We start from the raw sequence: 24264 nt of genomic DNA, 5'->3' as shown, positions 1-24264 counted from the left end.
ATCCTCAAATTAATTACGTTTAAATGAAGAGTCCTTCAGATGTTTCTCTGCTCGGATGCGTCTGCGTCGTTCTCTCCATCTCTGTCCTCACTTTACCTTCAGACTATTCTCTCTGTTCCTTCAATAATTCATTCTTCACTTCTCAACGTCCTCCTTCCACCTCTCTTTCTATTTCCTCTCCATTCAGGGGATTTGAGTCAAAAGACTAAAATCTAAGGGTCCGACGGACACAAAGCCTTCTGGGGGCCTTTACTTCCTCATCCGTTCAGGAGAGAGGGGGGGGGGGGTTAAAATCTGCACCCGACCCCTCCCTCAGTCTCCTATTGTCACGCTGATGATAAAGAGTCGGAGCGACGGCGGCAACCTCAACTAATTCATCCTAAAGTCAAACAGAACAGAAGTCCGCCGGGCGCCATGACTCCTCCACGTCCGTCCAGATGATGTATCCCAGAAAATGACCTCAGACGACCCCCACTTCCTGGTTTGGGGGGGCCTCCGTCAGCTGGCTCCATCACAGAGTTGGACATCAGACAAAAGTCCCCGCCGTCTGTGACGGCTGTGATCGACCAATCAGACGCCACTGCGTCCGTCTAATAATCAACGATAGAGCGTTTCTTCTCTTGACGTATACGTCCGCCGTCATGCTACTTCCTGTTCACATGCTAAGAGGGCTCCCCACCTCCCCACACCCCCACCCCGAGGGAGAAACGCTCCATCTCCCCCTCCGTTTTTCATCCCTCACTTCATCCTGTCGCTCTGCGAATCGGCAGCGGTCGTTCTAAACGTCCAGATTCTGCTTCCTTTTTCAAGGTCACAGCTAACACACACACACACACACACACACACACACATTGCGCTTTTGTGATGAAGTGGCTCTAATTAAATTCCACAGTCGCCACGGCGATGAGAATTGATTGGCGACAGAGAAAAAGAGAAAGCCACCGAGGCGGACGCGGCGACGAAGGTATCGCCGAGTGATGATGAGGTCAGAAACCTCTCGACACACTCGCGAGACGACACACACACACACACACACACGCATGCACACACTCATAAACACTCACAGCTCATCAACGCCACTACTGTGATTCCATCACCAAAAAATCATGACCGTATGGTTATTATGGGTCCTAATCAGCTGGAGGTTTCCATGACGATGAAGCCTCGAGGTCAGTTTTTAGAAAGCTCTCAAGAGGTGATGTTTTATGTCGAAGTGGATCAGGAAGGAAGAAAGATCTGATGTGAGTGTAAAGAAAACACACTCAGTGTGTGTGTGTGTGTGTGTGTGTGTGTGTGTGTGTGTGTGTGTGTGTGTGTGTGTGTGTGTGTGTGTGTGTTTGTGTGTGTGTGTGTGTGTGTGTGTGTGTGTGTGTGTGTCCAAAGAGGCTGATACAGGCTGAGCAAAGCTGCAGCACAGAGAGGTGAGGAGGTGAGGAAGAGGAGGCAGGAGAGGATGGAGTCTGTCCCTGTCAGCTTATCTCAGTGCTGCTCTGCACCTGCTGCGGTTGCCAGGTTGCAGGGGGGGGGGGGTTTACAAGCAGGACAGAGTTGCCATGTAGGAGTGATTTGGAGGCGAGTGGATTTGGAGGGAGCACAGTGGAAAGAATCCCAGCGCCGCGTCAGGCTCTTCAGATGTCGAGTTAGGGTGTGAGTTGCCAGGTTGGAGGGGAGGTTTAAGCGGCTGTAGGCCAGACAGATGCTGTCAGGATGTTTAACGGGTAAGAAGGTTAGTGAAGAACACGGAATTGACCCCCGGTTGGTCTAATTATTTTAAGGGAAGGGAGTGAACAGGTGACAGGTGCGTCCTCAGTCGTGACTCGTTTGAAGCAAGCTGCGATCAGGAAAGGTTGCCAGTTTGGAAAGATGGTAATCCAGTGAAAAGGTTACAGCATGACGGTTTCCTTCCAACAGAAACAGGTGAGGGTATTTTCAGATCGATATTTTAGTTGCCAACTTTGGGAAAGTTTAAGCCTCTATTTGAAGCCTGTTGTCTGCTGGGTTGCCAGGTTTGTAGGTAATCCGACTCATCAAGGCTAAGCATTTTTGAGGACTTTTGGCGCAGCGGATGGAAAAATTTTGGCAAATTTGAGAAGAAACACTTTTGCCTGTGTGAAGGACTTTTATTAAATAGTTTTTTTTTAGCATATTTTATGTTTTATAAATGATGCATCAGTCATTGAAAAAGGTGGAGGAGTTGTTCCCAGGTGTTTTCAATGCAGGTGGATAATTTAAAGCAGAGCGGCTGCCCTTGCATTGTGCAATATTTTATCTAGAGCTAGAAAAGAAAGCAGAAATATTATTTTATTTAGTATTTCTTCTTTCAAAATGGCAGAAGGCGGCCAGGTTTAGTCTCGTTTTATCCCCTTTGTGTGTTGATATCAGTCCCACCATCAGGTGTTCTGATATGTGATGGTCAGGATGAGCTTTTATTAACCCAGTGTGAATCTTCCACTTTGGAGAAACAGATGGAGTCGACAGGTAAAGACACAAAATAAAACAGGTTTTCCGATTTGTGAAAAGACCTGCTATGGTTGCCAGGTTGACGCCAGGTTTACACGTTGGAGTAAAAAGTGCCTCTTCAAAGGCTTTCAGCCGGCGAGGGATGTTATTTTCTTTAGTTGCCTCATGAAAGCAGTTATTTACCCAGAAGGCAGTCACCAGATTGAATTGTTCTAAGTTTGACCTCAGAGAAATCTGGAACCGTTTGAGAAACCGGGGGTGATAGAGCAAATAAAAGAGGAGTCGCTGGGGTTGAGAAGGTTTTGGGGTTTTTTTAGATTATTGAAATGCAAATGTGGACTGAAAGACAAACAGGCAAGAAAAAGATGTGAAAGGAACAGAAGAAGGTTGATGTTGTCAGAATGGCTTCTTTTTTTTCTTTGTTTTCACACTGTAATATTAGTAGTTTGCACAAAAAAGATGGCGACTTAACAGCCGATGAAGAAGAAATGAGGCGGAGTCTGAGCTCGACCGCTAAGGCGGGTTTTAAATAGACTGAGAGCACGGGGACCATCAAGGCTCCGCCCCCAGGAAGCCGCTGCCCTGAAGGGGAAAAATAAATTAATTAACCCAGGTGGGGGGGCTCACAGATCAACACTTTACAGGCCTGGAAAAATAATCAACAGACATGAAAACACTTTTCAGCCACAGTTTGTGCAATAATTCATTCACTGCTGCAACACCACAGATTAAATGTGCAATAAGTAGCTACGCTATTATTATTATTATTATTATTATTATTATTATTATTATTATTATTATTATTATTATTATTATTATTATTATTATAGTGTTATACTATATATTATATTATACCTCGTCCCCCCTCTCACTCTACCTGTGAGTAAACTCATCCCTTAGGGATCAATAAAATGATTTTGGTTCTGAAATGTTACCAGGTTGGGCCCACATTTAGAATTAGCGGTTTCCATTAGCTGCAAATGACACTAAAGGGCCAAGTAAACTGTTATTATTATATTATTATTATCATTCCATGTAGTACAAAACCACAACTTGTCATTTAAAAACGTGGCTCCAAACACACAGATGACATTGAAGGTCGTTACCTAAATCCGGGATGCAAACACACGTGGCCACAACCACGTCTCTCCGAGGAGTCAGCGTCACTGAAGTTCTGCAAACAGCTGAAACCGTTGCTATCGACGACAACGTGGGGAGACAAACGCTTCCCCCTGACAAAAAAAAAAATTTTGTTTTTTTGTTTCCCGTCTCTGATTGTTTCCCTCCTGAAGATCAAGAGGATGATACTCGCCGCTGAAATTTCAGACAGCTTAAACTTCTTTCTGGCGTTCTGCACTCCGCTCCGGGAAACGTGTGGATTTGACAGACTGTTTTTATTTTATTTGACTTTATTTTTTTTTTGCTTCTGGCAGGAAACCAAAGAAAACAGAAAAGCTCCAAACAAATGAGCAGGATGCAAATTACAAACCTGTTTCTGCATTTTAGGGGATTTTCCTTCTAATGGGCCACAGATTCCTGGGGGATGAGGAGGCTGGGAGGGTGTGTGTGTGTGGGGGGGGGGGTTCTGACAGATCTCCACTAGAAAAGGTGCTTAGAAATCCACACCATCTCCCACAGTCACCTATTTAGTCTTTTCCACTTTAGCCTCAAAGGATCTTTTTTTTATAGCTGTGGAAACGGGAGAAGTAAATAAAGGAGTGGAGACAGAGATGAGGAGGGAGGGGGATTTGGAGGTTGAAAACAAAAATTATCTCCCAGATATTTCCTTTTTTGCCTCTAGCAGAGCTCCTCTCTAGGTCTGACGCTAAGCAATACCAGAACACACCTGCACAGGTGATCAGAAGACCTGCAGCAGAAGCTCTTCTTCTCATCTGAAGAACTAATGGCATCAAATCGTCAGACACAACCAGCATCAGAACAGTAAAGATGTTCTAAATCCTCCTTGAGACTTTGATTGATCAGCCATTGATTGGAAGAAATGCAGTGAGGATCTGTGTCTGTATTGATTATGGGTTTAAATCCCCTCTGATAAAACAGAGAGAGCCGTCTCGTCCGTCCGCTCTCCAAAAATACACCCTAACGTGTTTCACGCTAAATAAATTGATTATCTCCTGATTTCAGAGGAGAAAATTAATTCAGAGAATTCTTATCGTTATGAAGATGTTTCCCATCGGTGCTGATTATTCCTCTTTTTATTCCAGAGAACTAGTTCATTATTTTTGTCTTTTACTTCCTTTCATCTTCATGTTTTCGTTCATGCAGTTTGAAGTAAAATAGTTCAGACGGGTGTCTGCCGGTAGTTTTGTCCTTTGTAGAAAAACCACAACAGTTTTCCCTACAAAGTTAGATTTGAGTTTATTTCTTTCAGAGCACCACCTTCAGGTGCAGGTTTTTTATCTTGAGATGTCAACATGTAGAAAACTGATTAAAAACATGTTTATTTTTTCTATAAATCTGGGGGGTTTTTTGTGTCATATTTTCCGTCGACTGTTTCTGTCGTTCTCCAGGAAGAATGTTTCTCCGTCTTCTTCCTGTCTTCATCTCCGTTCAGTCGTCAGGTCGTGTCTTTTGTCCAGCGACGATGATTTCTCCTCCATCCATCCCTTCTTCCCTCTCATCCGTTGCTCTTTTTCTCCTCGAACAGGGAATCTTGGCAGACTCCGACCGCCAATTGGTCGAGGAATTTTCGACCTTTAACCCCTGTCTTCGTAGTCAAAGCCCGGCGGACGTGAACCCGAATGAGTGCCTGCACTGATTCCTCACCTTTGAGAAGAAGACACCCGACCCTCCCATTGAAAAGGTAGGCTGCTGGTTCTTACAGCCTCCCGGCGCTGGGGAGTAGACAAGTCAATCAGAAACGTGGTGACAGAAACAAATCAACTCAATCTTTAGTTGCTTGGGTTCAAAGACATCTTTGTCATCAGGATCTGGATGTTGTTGCATAAGATGAACCCGTCACATATAAAACAGTCGTTCCTGTGTTAAACATCCGGTCGCTCGTCTTTCCTCTGGTATCGATGTATAAACTGGAGCGTGGAATGTTTTTCTAGTAATGAAGTCTAAAATAAGATGGTCGTTCAACGTTTTTCTGTAGAGCACGTCAAATTTCAGTCAATTTTTCATTATTTTTCTCAGGCTTACTGCTTTTCTATTTGGTGCTTAGAATTCTTAAAATTCATAGAATAATAAATAATGATTTATATTCAGTCTGGGTTTTGCTAATTTTTTATGAACTGGACTGTTTCACTGTGTGAACCTGGACTGTTTCACCCTGTGAACCTGGACTCGGGGCAGGTGAGGGGGAGCTGGTGGAGGTCTACCTCTCTACTGGATGTCCATCACCTGAGAGCTGGTTTGACGGGTCTGACTGACGCCGGAACCAGAACACCCTCTCTTTGCCTCCTCTGCTTTACTTTGCTCTGGGATTATTTTGTGTCTACGGGGGACGGTAGCTGGACAGCTCATAAAGACGCTTCCACCGCCGCTCATAGGTTGTTAAATAACAGCCCTGGATCGTGCCCTTCCACTCGGATGCACCGGCTTAGCTTCAGCTCTAAGTTGAGTCTGCAGCAGAAGACAAATCCCCCCACAGGGATTCATTAAGAGGAAGCCCACTTATTGGTTGTTGTGGGATTTGACACTGAGACATTGCTGTTATAAAATGTCCTCTCTCCTCTCCACTAGAACAGGTGTGATGGATTACAGCGTTATTAACATTGGTCACTGTGTTCTGCTTTAAAAGTAATGGCCGTGAATTTATTGTCTGCAGCCAGGTTGAATTGATTTCTCACCACCTCCAGTTCTTCATTTACCGAGTAAGTGGTGTTCTTTTTATTTCCCTCCTGCAGAGGCTCGTATGTGCGGAACGCAAAGACGAACACGCAGCAGATATTCAGTAATGAAGTCATGCGGTTCTTGCAGAATTACATGTTCTGTCATGATTAAGGCTCTGCTGGTTGAGGCGAAGGGATGTTGGGTCCAAATCGTCCCCCGTACTGTTTCGTTTACCCTGCAACAGATCTGAGAGCTGCTATTACTGTGATGAGACGGCGAGGAAATCAATGAAACCACGCTAACGCGGCTGTTGCGTTTCTTACATCCATTTTAAACATGTTCAACTCCCCAGAGACTCGCCACTTGGTAAACACAACAACAGTAAAGGATTGATGAATCAAAATTTCATTTTCCTGCTTTCTTGCTAAGCCTTTCTTTCAAAATTAAGGCATAAGGATGAGGTGAATATTGAAGGGGCGCTGCTCTGCTATTGGACAGATGTGATCAGCTGATCAGAACAGCTGAGATCTCGATGAGCTGACCCAGAGACATGACAAGGCAGAAGAATTTCAGCTTTGGTTTCAGGTTGAAGAGTCATGGACTTCCTCCTCCGCTCCCGTCATAATCCCTCCGACCACCGGAGGCCGCCTCCCAGCACGAAAGCATCAACACGGGACGGCGTCGTTTGTTCCTCTGATGAGGTCTGACTGCTTTTACACTAACCCATAAAAGATGGACACATTTGCAATAACAGGTTGGCGTGAGAGCGATAGCAACGTAAGCTAATGCCGCCTTAAGAGCTACATTAGATCGTAGCAGCGGCTCCATCATTTGAAGCATCTACCAAGGAGAAAATAGCTCCATTAGGTGCTATAAATCTAATGAACACACACACACCGACACACACACACACACAGGAGTCTTCTTCTGCCACTGTGTTACATTGAAGGCTTTTCTATCACATCTAATTTGCCACCGCCGCCGCCTTCATAGCATCGGCGACAGGAGGGTCCTAATGAGACGGCGCGCTGGCAGCAACGTGAGGGCCTTGAATCAGACATACAGTAATGAGATGAACGCTGCTAATGGTCACAAGAAGAATATTAACAAGTACAGATGCAGTATAATGAGAGTGACGAACAACAGCGTCGAGCCGGGAGGAGGTGAGATGTTGTAACATGTATTCGTCTCTGACTGGGAATAAAATTTCAACTTTTTGAAGGTAGAGTTGTTGGTTTTTTTTTGAGCGGAGAACAAAGAGCTGCTGCATGAATACTGGGGAGCTTCCCTCCACCTCCTCCGCTGCCGCTTCTGCAAGCGAGGCTACAAAATGTGTTCTGTCATCCGGCGGCGCTGATGGGTACAGAGATTGTTTTCTGGTTTCACGGCCAGAGATCAGTCATTCTTTCCCTGATTCCAGTTTTAGTGTTAATAATTCCGCCATTAAGGGGCGAGCCTCCAAAAGTAGATTTTGGGAGCGTCGCACTCGTCCTCCTCTTGTGTTTTCAGTTGAGGGACTTTTATGGCTGTTATCGTATTTTTCTGTCATCGCATATACGACTTCACCGACTCGGAGTCGTCCGAAACAAGAACCTAAAACCTCTACTGAACGGTTCTGCTCTACAAAGCCAAAACACAGTTTCTGCAAAAATGTCAAACTTGTAGTGCAAAATCTAAAAAGTGAAATCTAAAAAAGAAATTGAAACTGTGACGTCCTACTAAAAAATGCTTGAGCAGATCAACGACACAAGAAAAATGGGAATTTTGGCTAGAGATTGCAGATACTGCACTTTGCCTTTGTAGGGCGGAGTTATATGCAGCCAATCAGCATTCAGCTTTGCCTTTCCGTTGGGTTAATTCTCCAGTCCTTTGTATCTTAAGGGAGGATGTCTTTCATGAATCCATGCGGTTGTTATTTATTTTGAATTTATGCGTTTATTACTTCCTGTTTTTCCCACACCTACCTATGACATCATCAGCGGTGGCTCCCTTTACTTCCTGTTTTGTACAGCTAATTTTAATATCTCCAGTTCACACCTAAAAAAAGCCTCTTTGAAACCATACGAACGTTTTCCTGCCCGTCTTTCCTGGTTTTCCTCTTGTTTTCCCTGGACTAATTTCATACCTGGGATCAGCGGAGCGACAGGAAGTCATTCCCACGAATTGGGGGTTTGGTTCTCTGTCTAATTAGTTTGGAGATTCTCTCAATTATGGCTGTTTTTCCACAAAAGTACCAGAGCGGCTGGACAGCAGCAGGCGTTGGGGGCGATGGGGTCGGTTGGGGATTCGGTTCTCTTCTTCATCCTGAAGGTGAGGTCGTCTCAGCGCGGGTTCACCTCCCAGACGAGAAGATTTGAACTGATTGACGTCGTCAGAGTCAAGAAAATCACTTTCAAGCCTTAGTGCCAAGAGTGATGATATTATTTCTGTGTGTGTGGGGGGGGTGGGGGGGTGCCAAAATTCATTCTTCTGGCATGTCTTTATCATTTAATTGGAAGCAGTGCACCGACTCCCAGGAACACAACTTGTACTTTATTTGTCATTTTTCAGCCGTGTGAATGACATGTGGCTTTTGCAGTGTGTGTGTGTGTGTGTGTGTGTGTGTGTGTGTGTGTGTGTGTGTGTGTGTGTGTGTGTGTGTGTGTGCATGTGTGTGTGAGCGAGCTAGAGAAAGAGAGGCCTGGTGACAGACGGCTGATCAAATCAAGAGCCCTTCAGGTTGTTCTTCCCGTCAGTGGATCACCACTTCACCGTCTACGAGAGCACAATATTATGGAGTACAGCATCCCACACACACACACACACACACACACACACACACACACACACACACACACACACACACACACACACACACACACAGACTGTGTGTTATTGATCGCAGCTCATCCTAATGGGCTGCGACCTAATTATCAGTCCTCCTGTCATCAGGAGGGACGGATCTCCTCCTGAGCGACGGTTCTGTTCCTGCATCCGTCGGTGGGCGGGCGGCACCAACCCCCTCGTTCCAGAACGCTGTCAAGATCGGATGAAGCGTCAAACAAACGTATGCACCTGGGGAGCATCCACCCGCCGCGTCACGACAACATCGCAAGAGGCGAAATGATCCTCGGGGGGCAGTCAGCTGACCCAATCGGCGCCGACCCGACCCGTCTCTCTGGTTCCTGACTCCTTTGGCGTTCCACATCCTTGTTGTGATGTTTGCATCGACTCCACCTGCAGGTCCTGCTTCAAAGGCGTCACTCACAGGCCGGCGTCCTGACAGCTTCGCTTTTGCCTGACAGGATGTTTCCGCAAAGCAGGTTTCACGTCAAACCCGACGTGTCTTTATGGTTCAGGTTCTCCCGTCGGCTCTGTCTCCGTCTCCTGGAGACGGGCTGCAGAGACGGCGTCGGTTGGAGTTCTTCCTGTTAAACCCAACATTGTGTTATACTTGACATCCGCGTTCGGGTATTCGAGGAGTGTTTCCCTGCTGGAGAGACGGGGGCAGCGTTCTCGTTGGAGTATAATGGGCCAGAGAGCGACGGGCCAATCTGGTGCTGGACTGGTAAACACTCCAGCTGGGGGGGGTGGGGGGGTCGTGACTAACACCCGTCTCATGACGGATGAGCAACGCACTAAAATACCTCCGATAGAAAAAAGACAAACCCTCACAGAATGTCTCTTCTATTCCTGATCTGTACTGCCGTTGGTTTTCGATTCTCTGCTTTCCTGATAAATGGCACGAGAGGAGTTTGACCCCCCCGCCCCACCACCACCACCACCACCTCCATCTCATTCATCAATGAGGTGGGGGGGAAGGAGAGAGGAATGAAAGTTTAACAGGGCGCCTTAAAACCAGGGAAATTAGATGCTGTAAGTCTTGTCGATACTGAAAGGAAGCCCTGGTTGGGTTAATGCCCCAACCGGGGGGGATGGGGGGGGGCAGAGGATTTATGATGCTGTCACACAGGAACACCTTCCTCTCTCTGAACAGAATTATCTTCGCTCAGTATTTTATGATGCTGAGGAACAAAGACGGGGCGGTTTAAGGAGGAGACGACAGGTCCAGGTGTTCAGCTCTTATTAAAGGTTCATCTAGCACAGGCGACTTCATCGATGTCACCCGTTGCTATGCAACATCCTCAGAATGAAGTTATGAGTTCCGAACATGGGATGAAGCTCAGCGCCACCAGCGAATGGCAAAAATAATCAGCTGGCTCACCACAGAAGAAGAAGAAGAAGCAGTCGTGAACATGGCTCAGGAGGCCTTTTTTCCACCAGATATGACCTCTGTTACCATGGTTACAACCTACACGCACCTAAGTAAAGGCAGGATGTCGGTGGACCGCTGTCCCACAGGGGAGGGTGTCATTTACATCAGCCAATCGTCTGGTTGAGATCTCGGCTCCAGAGGTTGAGAACCAGCGTTCCCACACATCCCAGTGCGGTACTGGTTTACCGCTACCAGAGGAGGCGTGTTCACCAGAGCTAACGAGCTTCTCCTATTGGTTAAAGCCTCTGCACTGTGTAACCCTCAGAGACCTATCAGAGCTCAGCGGCATCAGAGGAGCGCTGGGCTGAATGTACTGATGCACTCTGGGTAGTCCGCAGGGAACATCCTTTTTCTTGTGGAGCCAGTCGGGGGAAACGAGGTGTGTGTAGATGTGTGTGAGTGTGTGTGTCAATGTGTGTGTGAGCGTGTATAGATTCGTGTCAGTGAGGGGAGATGTGTGTCGGGGTGTGTAGTTGTGTGTGTGTGTGTGTGTGTGTGTGTGTCAGTGTGTGTGTGTAACAGTAATAATCATCACTTCTCTCTATGATCATCATATCTTTGATTGACAATTGATGTCATCCTCAATCAACGGTATGCCCCTCCCATTTTTTGGTTGATTTTCGTCTTCCTGTTAGCCGCTAACTGCTAGCACCTTCTTCACCATTAAACACTAAATTTAAGGGCGGGACAAAGTCGCCTTTGTCTAGGCATCTATAAGACATTAGAGGCGTGCTTATAAAGAGCTATGAACCCGTCATTCCACGGTGGCGTCTTTGTGTCGCCTGCACGTCTGAAACAGGAAGTGGCGCTCTTTGGCTTCCTGGAGAGTGAGGCGGTGCGTTTACTGCATTAAACACTGAGGAGAACAGACAACCTGTCGCTTCAGCTGCCAGCAGAATCTGGAAGCGGGCCGGCGCCGACTGCTAATAAATAATAAATAATAACATGTTAAAACATGAATGAATCAGTGAAATCAGCTGGTTGTGTTACTGAATGCTGCTAATGGCCCTGAGTGAGATGAACACGAATCTCCCTGAAACCACGAGAAACAAACCCCGATTGTTTGAATGGAATTTGCATAAAAATAAGTTATGTCGTCAATCAGTCAATCTGAGTGAGACCAGGGACTGTTGTTCTGTACGCGTGACGAGTGTCACATGACGAGGGTCACGTGACCATGGAGCAGAGCCATCACTGCGTTGGTGCGGCGGAGCGTCGCTCCTGACATCGAACAGGTCTTCCTCACGTCGACGCCGGATATGTAAATGTGACAGGAGGAGAACCAGCAGCCGTCCTGTGTGACGCCTCGTGTTGTGATGCTGATTACAGCATCCCTCCAAATGTTCTCCCCGTGCCTCCAGCATCTATCCATCCTCCCGCCCCCACCTACCCCTACCCCCCCCCGCCTTATTTACTCGCAAAAGATGCAGCACGAAGCAGCAGTTGTTACACAATCTCCTCCAATCAAGCCTCGCATCACTTTTGTCAGTTACAATTCATCTCTCTGTCTCACACACACACACACACACACACACACACACACACACACACACACACACACACACACACACACACACAAACACACACACACCTCCCGTTGTTGTTTATTTGGTATGAGGAAGGTTTGATCTGAGGAAGAGGAGGCACCGATGCTCATGTCATCATTGTTCATGTCGCTCACAATTTAACATTTTAGCTCGTTTCTCCTCGCTCGCTCATCGCCTTCGTCATCGTGGTCTTCATCGTCGTCGTCTCTCTCGTGCTGATTGGATGAAGGGGAGGATGTGATGAGTTCACTTCATGTATTCTTGTGATGCTCACTGCAGCATCCAGCAGAAATGATTAGCGCCACCGCCCTCATCGGGTCTGCTTTTGTCTTTGTCTTCCTCCTCCTGTTCCTTTTCTTCGTCCTCTTCCTCTTCCTCTCTCTCTCTCAGAAAGAGTCTCATTCATGATCAGCTAATATTTAACTCGGTTAAATTAGTTACTAGTTCCCTTACAGATCCAGCTCAGTGAACACCATCCAGGTCCAGATGTGCTCGTCCTTTATTCTATTAGCCTGTTAGCCTGGTCGCTAACATCAAATGATCTCAGTAAATCTCTTCCTGCTGAGTCGGTGCTGAGAGTCTGCTGGGAGTCCATCTCCTGCTCCTCTGCTCCTCATTGATCCTCCTTTTAGAGCCACACAAACAAAATGCATCATCTGAATGACCTGGAGCTGCTTTTTTCCCTCCAGTTCATGCAAGCAGACAATCGAACACACACTTTAAAAGTGACTAACACTCACTGCGTGTGTGTGTGTGTGTGTGTATGTGTGTGTGAGTGTGAATGCTTCATACGCTGCATGTGGGTCAGGTTATTTTTTTGTTTATTATTTGTCCACATTTGCTGCCTGCTAGCTCCTCACTAGCAGCTCACAGGAGGTTTTCCCACTTCATTTGAGGTGCTGTCATCCTATAAAGATGGATTACCATCGGGGAATAATGAGAAGTGTGTGTTTGAAACAGGGATGAGGATTCCTGATTGGTCACAGGGGGATCAGTAGCGCTAGCCAATCAGAAGGTAGATGTGTTACCAGTAACAGTTCCCTTTGTTTTACATTCTCATCAACTCACTCATTAAATTTTCCTTCACACTGTTTGTGTGTCTGTGGATTTTAATTATCTGTCCATCTTCTAATTGAAATAAATTCTAAATATGTATTCAAATAATTATATATTCATAACGAATACTATTGTTTATGAAATAAATGTTTATTGTAGATTCTTGTTTCATCTTAATAATATTCTTTTGTATGGCATATTCCCTGACACACACTCACACACACACACACACACACACAATCACACACACCATCTGCTGATCTACAGTACAGATTAGCTTGCTAGCATCCTCCCCGCTAACACACACACACACACACACAAGCTGTGATGAGCCAGATTCTCATGAGGAGGTGTCAAAGCGTTTCACGCCGCCTGCCAAGTATCCCTCTCTCTCCCGTCTCCCCTTTCACCTCCTCCCTCCATCCCTTCCTCCTCTTCCACTCCTCGCTCCTCCTGTTATTCTCCCTGCAAACAGTACTAATAAAATATAACATGTTTTCTTAATTTTTACAAAGCCAAAACTAAATTTTTACTTATTTTGTCTTTGTATAATACATATAAACTAAATAAAGGCACGATTCGAGTAACTACACAGTAACCAGTGGTGATGTCAGCCGTTGCTGCCAGCATCTCCAAGGCCTTCGCATGTTTATAAAACAAAGTACTTTTAAAATAAGTTGGTAATGAATGTTCGCTACAAAATAAACTACTAAAAAATAAAGAGCAGTAAGGTGTAAAGAAAAGGTATTCGTGAGAACCTTACGTCCAAACAAACACCAATCAAACTCATCCCCACAAACACCTAGAAATGTGAACTCTCTCCTCCTTTACCTCTTCTCCCCGTTCTCCTGTCGGTCTTCATCCACACCTCCTCTCTCCGACTCCAGGCTGTTTTTTTTGTCCTGCAGCATCGGGTGAATCAAACTCAGATATAAACAGGAGCATCATCAGCATATCGCCGCACGAGACGCCACATTTCCATAAATTTGCACAGCGCATCACACAACATCCTGGTGTTTGCTCGACTTGTTTGGATTAACTAAGGTAATAATTTCATGCAAATGTGTTTGTATTATTCATGCAGCATTGTTTGATCATTTGTTTGACTCTTTGAGTCGCTGCTGTCAAAGGTTTATATCACCAATAATTCATGTTGTCAAAAATTGATTTTTTTTGAAATCATAACTTTCTCTCTGCGTACATTTAAAGTTAGTTACTGGTTTTCTTTCCACACCTCTTTTCCTCCATTATCCTCGTGCCCCATCATTGTTTGTCTCCATATCATGCTGATGACACACAGCTTTATACTTCATTAACACCTGTCACATTGTGTTAGTATGACAGGCCATGCAGACTTGTTGTGGAGATGAAGGCCAGCACCTTGTATAATACAGGCCAGAGGCTTCTGCTGAAGTTGTTTATCAGTCTGTCCATCCCATCATACGTCTGTAATCATCACTCCTTCCATCCTCACAGAGAGCCTCTTTCTAAAGTCCTTTAATGACAATGATAAAAGTCACCTTTAAGTCCATCCATTAGTCTGAGGCTGTTATCGATGTTTAGCTTCACCTGCCGCCGTTACAAATCTCATCCAATGACAGCTGATGGCAGCAGGTGATGCAATGAAGAGGGTTTACATCAGGTTGAATGGATGATTCATCCTTGACTCAAAACCCCAATCGGAGGCTTTATTCTCCGGCTGATCCTGACCGCCAACCATACTGAGGATTGAGGCCAGTAGAGGAAGAAATGCCCTCTGGGGATCCACGAAGGGCTGCATGACCAGTTTATTACCAACACTGGCTGACCTTAGAAGATCCGTACTTTCGTCTTCTAAGAACTCTGCACTTGTGTGTCCGCTGCTAGGATTGACTAATTGATGATGGAGCAACTACTTTGGTGGGTGTTCACCAAAATCCTAATGAACAGATAAAAATGGCTGATCTCTTCTGCCGGCAGAGCTAAATATAACTTCACCATCTGTGCAGCTGCTGTGAACAAAGACTTTAGATAATAGAGACTGAAAACGCTGATTGGGCCGAGCTGGAAACCTGTTGCCTGGCTCTCTTTTGGACTCGCCCTCTAGTGGACAGTTGAAGAACTGCCTTGCTTGGATCTTTCGCTTCGTATGACCAGTCCGATGGCTTGTGCATCTCCAGAGACACCGAAAAGTGTCTTTCAGTGTAGCTTACTTTGAACTGTTGACACATTTGAATGTTAGTGATGTCACAAACTTCCCGGCGTAACCGAGACATTGGGTTGATTGGAGGGAATGATTTATGTTCTCCGTCTCCTTTCTCCTCCTCCATCCTTCTTTATGTCCTCCTATTACTCTCCACCTTTTCTGTTGTCTATTTCCGAAATGAAACCTTTCGTTTTCTGCTGTTTCCCTGCTATCAAATACATGAATACAGAGTAAAATTAATATTTTCTTTCACCTCTATTTTGCTGTCCTTCCTTTTCTTTCTCCCATTCATCATTTTCCTATTTGTCGCATTTCATTTTTTTTGTTCATTCTCCCAATCGTCTTTTCATCCAGTCCTTTTTTTCTGCTGATATTTTCCACATTGAAGGCATTTTTCTTGCTCTTGTTGCAGGTCTTTAGTATTCTTTTATTCACCTTGTTGTGTCGTTGGTGTAGCAGGAAATGTTTCAGGTGTCTTTTTCTTCACATGACTTAATTTCAGGAGACGTTTTATTAAAACTTATCCAGTCTCCTGTAATATTTCATTGACCTCTGTTATCGCCGACAGTCGGTGAACAGATTTGTTTTCCCGGTGACTGCCAGTGTGAGTTCTGTATTATTGACACAGCAACATCTAATCTAACATTACCAGATTCCCTCTCCTCGCCCGAGGGATTGTTCCTGTTTGATTTAGGCTCTTCCTCCGTCTGGCCTCCGGTGGGAAAGAGAATTGCAAGGAAGCAATGCCCTGCTGTTCTCAGTATCTTTACTATGCTGAGAAGTTCAGAATTTGCTCTGGCTTTTTAGTGATTCAGGTAATGAGCGAAGGGACAAAGCGGGGTGTTGTCGATAATGGCTTCAGAACTCACCAGAATGAAAAATGGCAAAATGTGCACCAGGCTCGATGGGAAGAGATGAACATGGTGGAAAAAGTCTGTTTAGGAATATATTAAAAATTGAGACCTCTGGGAAGATTTGAGATGGATTGTTCACCGAAAAATTGAGTTCTACTGCAAAAAGGTGTGACAATATTCTCCTAATGGACTGAAGGAGATGGAAACTGATTTGAAACAACCAAAATCAAAATCAAAATGACTCCATTAGGTTTGAACGGCATAATCCAAGTTTCTTCAAAAGTCTTTCATCGTCTCGGAAGAATTCAGTTTTGAAAGAAAAGTGTTGTTAAAATCTTCTCTGGTGTCTGCAATTGGAATAAGACTTGATTGATGGCGTCATTCTTCATCAATCGATTGATAAAACCGTTCTGGTTTTATCAATGAGTTATGAGTTGTTTGCTAACTCGTAGCATAAAGGTGTGACGAGGATGGAGGGAGAGGAAATGATCGCTGGAAGGACGGGTGGATTAAGGGAGAGAAAATTCAGAAGGACAGGAGAGGACACGGATCGATCAGCCGAGAGTCTGCTATTGGAAACCTCTCCGGTGAGATGTGGAGTGTGGGCGGAGGACAACAGGACACACTCAGTGGGCGATCACGCTCTGAAAACAATAAATCACTTTATTTTTACTGCAGAGGCACAGAGATTTCCTCACAAGCCTCCACGTCTATTCCCACATCTCTTCTTTGGGTGGTCTTGGTCTTTTTAGAAATCCCTTTAGTATTCCTAACCCAACTTTGATTGGACGGTGGTTGTCCTCGTTTGCGTTATCCTGCTGTAGGTCACAATACGATGCACCGCAGCTTTCTTACCACTGATTGACTTCACCGAATCCGGCGCGGTTGTCTTTTAATTTCTCAACAATCCCATGAACAAAAGTCCAATGTCAGCCTTGAGTTTTCACGCTCTTCTCTTTCAGAATAACCCTGAACGTTGCCTCGTCTCTGCCGGATGAATTAATGATTATTTGCTTTTATAACTAGCAACACATTTCATTTAATTCATGGCCTAACAGTCAACTAATCAGATTACAAGAGGGCCTTTTTTTCAGCGTTGGATATGAATGTCTAACGGCTCTACTGTATATAAGGGAAAACTTCCCACAGCATCACATCGAAGCTGTAATAAAAGAGAAGCGTAAAGACAATCAGTAATTTTGTGAAGCTGTAATCATGTAGAGAAGCGCCGTCACCTGAGCGACTCTGACAGGCTCCTATTAAATAAAAGCCCATTGTCAGTCTGATGAATTGGACCAACCCTGCTCTCATTATCTGCTGTAAATTTGACACTTGAATTCTCTCATCATAGCCTCTCCGACATATCATCCAACTCTAATATACACTTATCATTAAACCACCACCCTGCCTCCGCTGCACTGATACTGTTATGGAAGTGTTTTAGCTGATGTTGTCCCTGTGATTGTCCTCTCCCCCCTCCAGCGCCCCACCCCTTCAATGTAGACGTTGCTCTGGATTAAATGTCAGCACCGCCTTCAGAGGCATGTTGGGTAAATTTGTGTTAAGGATAACCTTTCTGCTCCACTGGGTTTTAGCCCACACAGACATTTCTGATAACTTCCTCTTCTGAGTGGAGAAAAAGGCTTTAAGTACTGAAGATGTAGGTGATGGAGGAAGATGGTGTGGACTGAGGAAGTTATATAATGTGGATGGAGGAAGGTGATCTGAGTGGAGGAAGATGATATAGATGGAGGAAGATGATGCTGATGGAGGAAGATGGTCCCCAGGTTCGACAAATGGACACCTACCGACCAATCACGTATCAGGAAGTTAGAGTCGGTGCATCTCGTGATTTTCGTTGAGCTCATTCTTACGTGAATTTTTGACGAGCGAATAACTTGTGCTCAGGCTGTCAGGTGATTGGTGGTTGCCGGTGGAGATGTTTTCACATCCCTCACGAGACGCTGCTCTGAATCACTTTCACATTTTATTCGACTCTGTGGGAGCTGCAGAATGAAACACACACCATCAGAAACAAACACGTCAGTTTAATGGAACGCGCAAACGTAATTAGAGTCGCTTCTACTTGAGCCGCTATGAAGGATCTGTGACATCATCGCTTTAATGTTTTGTGCTCTCAGACGTTTCTCTTCCAGCTGCAGCTGTTTGCTTTCTGTGAACTTCTTTATATTTGTATATTATAATTTCAACTGCAGTGCTAAAATAATCTCACTCATTTTTCTCAGTAAATTTTTTTTTTTTTTTTATTTCTCTTCTAGTTTATTTCTGATTTTAAATCTTGTTGAGAATCAATAAATGTTTTTTTATGAGGGAATCTTCATGTCCACATACATTAGCGGGTGCAGGCCAACATCTGGCAAGTAGACTATATACCTCCTCATTCACTTAGCAGGATAAGTTTCATTGTTTGACCATGATGTGATCTAATCAATGATCTAATCAATGAGCTCTGCGTTGCTTTTCCCAGAAGGGTCAATTAGCGATCTATTACTCTTACTGGTTATCCATTCAGCCTCTTGTTGTATTGATCAGGATCAATACTAAAACATTTCACTGCTAATCTACTCCCCCTCAGCGGCTTCTGATGCCGTCAGGAACACGGCGGCTTGATTGATACTCAGCTCATCCCAATATGATTTTCAAATCAGCTGACCTCCATCATTGATCAGGGGACTCAGGAGGATTTACCCAGAAACCCCCACACGGTAATTAGCACTTAGCATCCGGCGCTGCGTGCACACACATGAACAGGATATGTGTGTTCCTGATGGCTGAGTGAGGGGGTCACATATTTAAATGAAGGTTTTAATTTAAATTTACCAATTGTTCTCTTGTTTATGAACAAAAATATTAATCTGTATTTCAGATTTAATTAAATAACTAAATACAATTTATGCTCAACGGGGCATGAAAGTCAAACAATGAATTCATCTGGATTTATGTAGCAGCAGATAAATCATTGGAAATAACTTAAGAAAATCCCCATTGGTGTTTTTTTTTTCTTTTATAGGTCAATTATCTGGTGAGGTCTTCAGAGTGGGCATCTGATTTTAGAAGGTCAGCGTCTAATTAATGAAGCAAATTGGAATGAAGTTCATTTCAAAGATGCTTCTTCAAACCGCTCTGAAAACACTCAACGGCGGCGAGCCTCGGTCAGACTCTTGATTCAATAGCTGTGTTTAAAGAGGAGCTCATGGCAGTATTACTGTTATTGATTATTGATCACGTCTCCTCCCCCCTTGTCAATGACCCGCTGGTTGTGTTTCACTGCACAGGAAGTACAGACTCAAAAGGGTGTGTTTACAGTCAGAGTCTTCCTTACTTTAATTCAGCTACTTAGCTTTAATGTAATTACAGTCGTACATCGAGAAAAGGGCTTTTTGAGATACGAGCTGTTACTCTGTCCTTATTTTTGTTTGACGTACAAGCAAAGTCTGAGATACAAGCCGTGATTCAGGATAGCACAGCTGGTTGGCAGACGGATACACCATCCGCTGAGACCGCATCTTGTTCTTTCCCTCATTTTGGTACAACATCAGCTGAGACCGCATCTCGTTCTTTCCCTCGTGTTAGTGGATGGATACGTCAGCTGAGACCGTATCTCGTTCTTTCCTTCGTGTTGGTACAACATCAGCTGAGACCGCATCTCGTTCTTTCCTTCGTGTTGGTACAACTTCAGCTGAGACCGCATCTTGTTCTTTCCCTCATTTTGGAACAACATCAGCTGAGACCCCGTCTCGTTCTTTCCCTCGTGTTGGTACAACATCAGCTGAGACCGCATCTCGTTCTTTCCTTCGTGTTGGTACAACATCAGCTGAGACTGCATCTCGTTCTTTCCTTCGTGTTGGTACAACATCAGCTGAGACCGCATCTCGTTCTTTCCTTCGTGTTGGTACCAGGTTAGCTGAGACCGCATTTCGTTCTTTCCCTCTTGTTGGTACAACATCAGCTGAGACCGCACCTCGTTCTTTCCCTCGTGTTAGTGGATGGATACAACATCAACTGAGACCGTTGAAGACTTGCTCCTATATACTTGAATTCTTTTCATACTCTATAATTGTTTATGTAACATATATATAATTAATTATGCACAGGTAAAGTCTGCATGTCTATTGGTTGATAAAACATGTTTTTCAATATAAATTAGTGGGGTTGGGGCTTTTTTACAAGGCAGGACTTAATAAGAATGTGTTATTAGTTATTTTAAATATTACGGGTTCATTCATTGAACGGATTTAACTCATATCTCGAGGTACTACTGCATTTTATCAGTTGTCAGAGCATGCTGGGTAATAAGGATTGATGTGAGCTCAGATTGTAATGATGCTGCTGAGCTGAGGACTTCACATGATCCAAACCAGCTGCAGTCTATTTACATTTTTAGTATTTACCACAGAATCTTTGATTTTGAAGGGACTAACATTGATGAGTTGTAACCTTGGTAACAGAGCTCAGGTTTGACGCCGCATCATCTGTATAACAACGTCAGCTAGCATGAGCGCTAACGTGGAACGCCATTTAGCTCGTGGCAGATGGAATAACAGAGTTTTATCTTTCTCTCCGCCCCTCGACTCGCCCCTCCACCTCCGAGTGATTCCTCTGTTTGATTTAGAGCCACATATTTCAGAGCGAGCCTTCATCCGTGATTCATCGTCTCCGTCATCCTCCGCCTCTCATTGGCCGTCCGTCCTGCCGAGCTGCCGTTGGTCGCTGATGGATTCCCACGGAGCATTTATAGAAATGAACACACTGACAGCGACGGCCTGAGATTTAGTGTTTGCTCTCTTTTCACTCTGTCATAAAAGGAGGGGATAATAGAAAGCAGATTTATACGTGGGCATCTTTGTCATTTTCTCCCGTGTCCTTGTCGTGTCCCGTTCACGTGTGTCTCCGGTTCAGGGCTGTGGGTCGGTCCAATCAAACGTGGGTTGATATTGCACGTGTTTATCAGCCACCTCCTTCATGCAGGTTTTGTTGTCTTTTTCTCAGCTAACTATTATGGTATGTATTCAGATTTGAATTGCTGCACAGACCCCGCACTTAGCTGTTGATGCGTTATGGTAAACCATTTTCCTGAGTGAGAGGCGAGGTGGGAAAAGAAATAAAAGCGAAGGGGGGGGGGGGGCTTGTTTGGAGGCGGTGGAGGGAAGCATATGCATAATTCATTTATGTGGAAACAGACAAATTTTGCTTGATTTTGAAGTTATTGTAAGTCGGCTGGTGCAACTAGCTGCACCTCTAATAAAAAGCACACTGGGACCTATTAAATATTTAGCCGTTTGGAACTCAGGTTAGTTCATTTTAAAGCTTCCATGTGCCGGAGCGCCGTATTTCTTCACTGGAAGCACATCCAAGTGTTTTCTCCAGTTTAATAGCGACCATTATTGCATTGCGCTGCATTTTTTTTTTTACCCGTGAAGGCCACATGAACAAACCCTTTACATCTCTTCTCTCCACTGGAACATAATAATTACTTCTAATACTGCATAAAACTGCAATATCTTAAATTCTAAGCCTGTGTCGTGATACTTATCAGATGATTGAAGGCGCTGGTGGAGCGCAGCTCCTCAGAGGACAGGTTATGTAGTGTTATATCTGATGACGTGTAGGAGATGGGTCGGCTGTGACCGGGGGTTTTCTCATGTTTTAATTTAAAGCTCTGCAAAGGTTGGCTCGTCTCTAGATGAGCTTCAAACAGCTGACATGTATATAGTTGACAATCAAATGTGCGATGAGGTAGTGGTCCTAGAGAAGGAGTTTGTCGAGGTTGAGCATGGCAGATGACAAACGTTGAGATGGAGTTGAAGAAAACATGAGATAAAGAGAGGTCAAAGCAGAAAGAAGACAAATGAGTGATGGGGAGGCGTTTTGAAATTCCGCCGTGGACCTGAGGGGAGGTTGGATTTCAGCTCAGGGACCAAATCATCCGCCTCATCGGTCACTCAAAGCACCATCAGTCAGCCAAAAATGACCTGTCAAACAACCTGACTGACAGGCCGGCCTCTGATTGGTCGATAGGAGCAGCCAGTTCAGGTAAGGGTGATCAATCAGGGAGCTCATCTTGGGGACAGTTTTTGATTCACATCTTGGTTGAAAACACGTTGCAGCAAATAATAAGGATTCATTCATTATCGAGTTGAACACAGTTTTACATTTATAAATAAAAATCTTTGTTTGCTGCCTTTGCTGTTTTTTTATTCTCCATTTTCCTGATTGTAATCAATCAGTAACATCAATCTGACAGAAGGCTGGGAGGAAGATTTGTGCTTCTTCTGTTTTAATATCAGTGTTTGTGAGCCACCTCACTAAATCTTCACACACCTTTCATTCGCCCTCCTGATCGTTATTCAAGGCCGTTTAGTCAATAATTCAGGTCTTTGGTTTTAATCTTCATTTCTCTCTGACATCAAAGCAGATGGATTTATTCTCTGAAATGTGTTTTTTCCAGTTTTTTGCTGGCAAACATCACAAACAGAACGTAGAAAGAGCTCCTTGTTTGTGGCCTTCAACAGCTCCGTGTACTTTTCGGTTTAATTAAAACCTGAAGATCGTTACTGATTCGTCAATGAGGCGATCAGTAGATGCTGCAATGATCTGGTTGCATCTATTAATTACTTTCCCTACATGTTCATGTGTTTTAATATAAAAATGAGTCTTACTGACAGATATTTTGTCTCTATTTGCATAATAAAATCCAAAGGATGTGGTGTTCATCTGACTGGATGCTGAGGGCCTGTCGTTGAGCCGATGGTTCTGATCGCAAACACAATTTATGATTATTTTCTTTCTCCGGTCATTCGGGTTTCGTTTCCACCACCGTTTGTCCTCAGTGGTGGTGGAATGCAGCAGGTCTCTGATCTGCAGAAAGAGGAGGTCAGGGAAAAAATTCTGACCATTTTCTTTTGGAAACAATGTTTAATTTTAACAACTTTTAATTTGAACAACTTTTAAATGAACTTTGAAATTATTTTTAAAGTACACATGTTTGTAGAGTTGATCCACCTGACACAGATGGAATCCTGTCCATCACATGTGTCAAACTCAAGGCCCAGGGGCCAAATGTGGCCCACCACATCATTTAATGTGGCCCGCAGTAGCATAAAGGATCAGAGTGTCTAAAAATATATACGTCAAAAGTGTGCTTTGACCATAACTACATTTCCCACAATGCAGTAATTAAACCCATTTCAACATTGACAAAAACTTGAAAAAGTTAATTTTCCAACTTGTGTTTGATGGTTTGTTTGTTTTTATTCATTGGATATTTTTGACCTTGATTGATGGAGTTTTGTGGGTTTTATAACCAGACAAATTTAATAGATTTATGTCATAACAGAGAGACAAGCAAACGTTTTTTTTTCTGCGCAACTGTAATTTTTGTAACTTGAATAACTAATAAATTCAGAGTTATTTAACATTGAGGAGTAGCTGCATGTATTTCACTTTACATTGAGTTACCTTTAGTTACACGTAGTTACATCTGGCCCTTTGAGGACAGCCATTATGCTGATGTGGCCCTCGGTGAAAATGAGTTTGACATCTCTGTTGTAGGTGAAAGATAAAAAAACATAAACTGACTTCCTGTTTCCACTCACGTTATTTCTCTTAATGGTGAAGCATCAAAGTCGATGCCTCAGTTCCTGCCTGGTGTAAAACAGTCGGATTAACTTGCTTGATTTTACATCTGAATGATAAAAACATCAAATCTAAGCAGGAATCCGTTGGGCGTTCGCTTAAAAACCAGGTTTAAAGCCGGGTTCTGCTCTGCAGTTGTGATTCTAATCGTACGGATCCTCTGAGCTCTGGGATCAGCAGCCAAAATGAAAACTTAAGTCTGAGCCGGAAATCAAATCAAAAGAAACACAAAATGATTCCGATGGATATACAAAGATGTCCGTTTGCTCCCAGCGGCGCTGAACAACCTTCGTGTTCGAGGGACGGCGGTGACCTTCAATCCCCCAACAAACAGCATCCATCAGAAAAGAGGCTCCATCCAGGAAAGTTTGGCAAGTTTATCTGCAGGAGTCGGAGCGCGATGGAGGCCCCCCACCCACCGGGGAGATAATATTTACGGTGGGGCTAAAATCGGTC

At 44.3% G+C, this 24264-nt stretch overlaps 1 protein-coding gene across 7 annotated transcripts in view; it reads left to right on the top strand.

Moving 5' to 3' along the window:
- si:cabz01090165.1 (uncharacterized protein LOC100333421 homolog) overlaps window positions 1-24264 on the top strand; it is a 136238-nt gene that overhangs the window by 59881 nt on the left and 52093 nt on the right. For 5 of the 7 annotated variants that reach the window (XM_068317745.1, XM_068317742.1, XM_068317744.1 and 2 more), the window contains exon 4: window positions 5126-5281. In XM_068317745.1, coding sequence (XP_068173846.1) covers window positions 5220-5281 — 62 coding nt within the window. In that variant the 5' untranslated portion in view covers window positions 5126-5219. Of the gene's footprint in view, window positions 1-5125; window positions 5282-24264 lie in introns of those variants that run through there. The other 2 variants (XM_068317747.1, XM_068317746.1) reach the window with 1 other exon arrangement.

This window comes from Antennarius striatus, chromosome 6, assembly GCF_040054535.1.
Source record: "Antennarius striatus isolate MH-2024 chromosome 6, ASM4005453v1, whole genome shotgun sequence".
NCBI classification, from domain to species: Eukaryota; Metazoa; Chordata; class Actinopteri; order Lophiiformes; family Antennariidae; genus Antennarius; species Antennarius striatus.
This window is presented reverse-complemented; position numbering and strand designations above follow the sequence as displayed.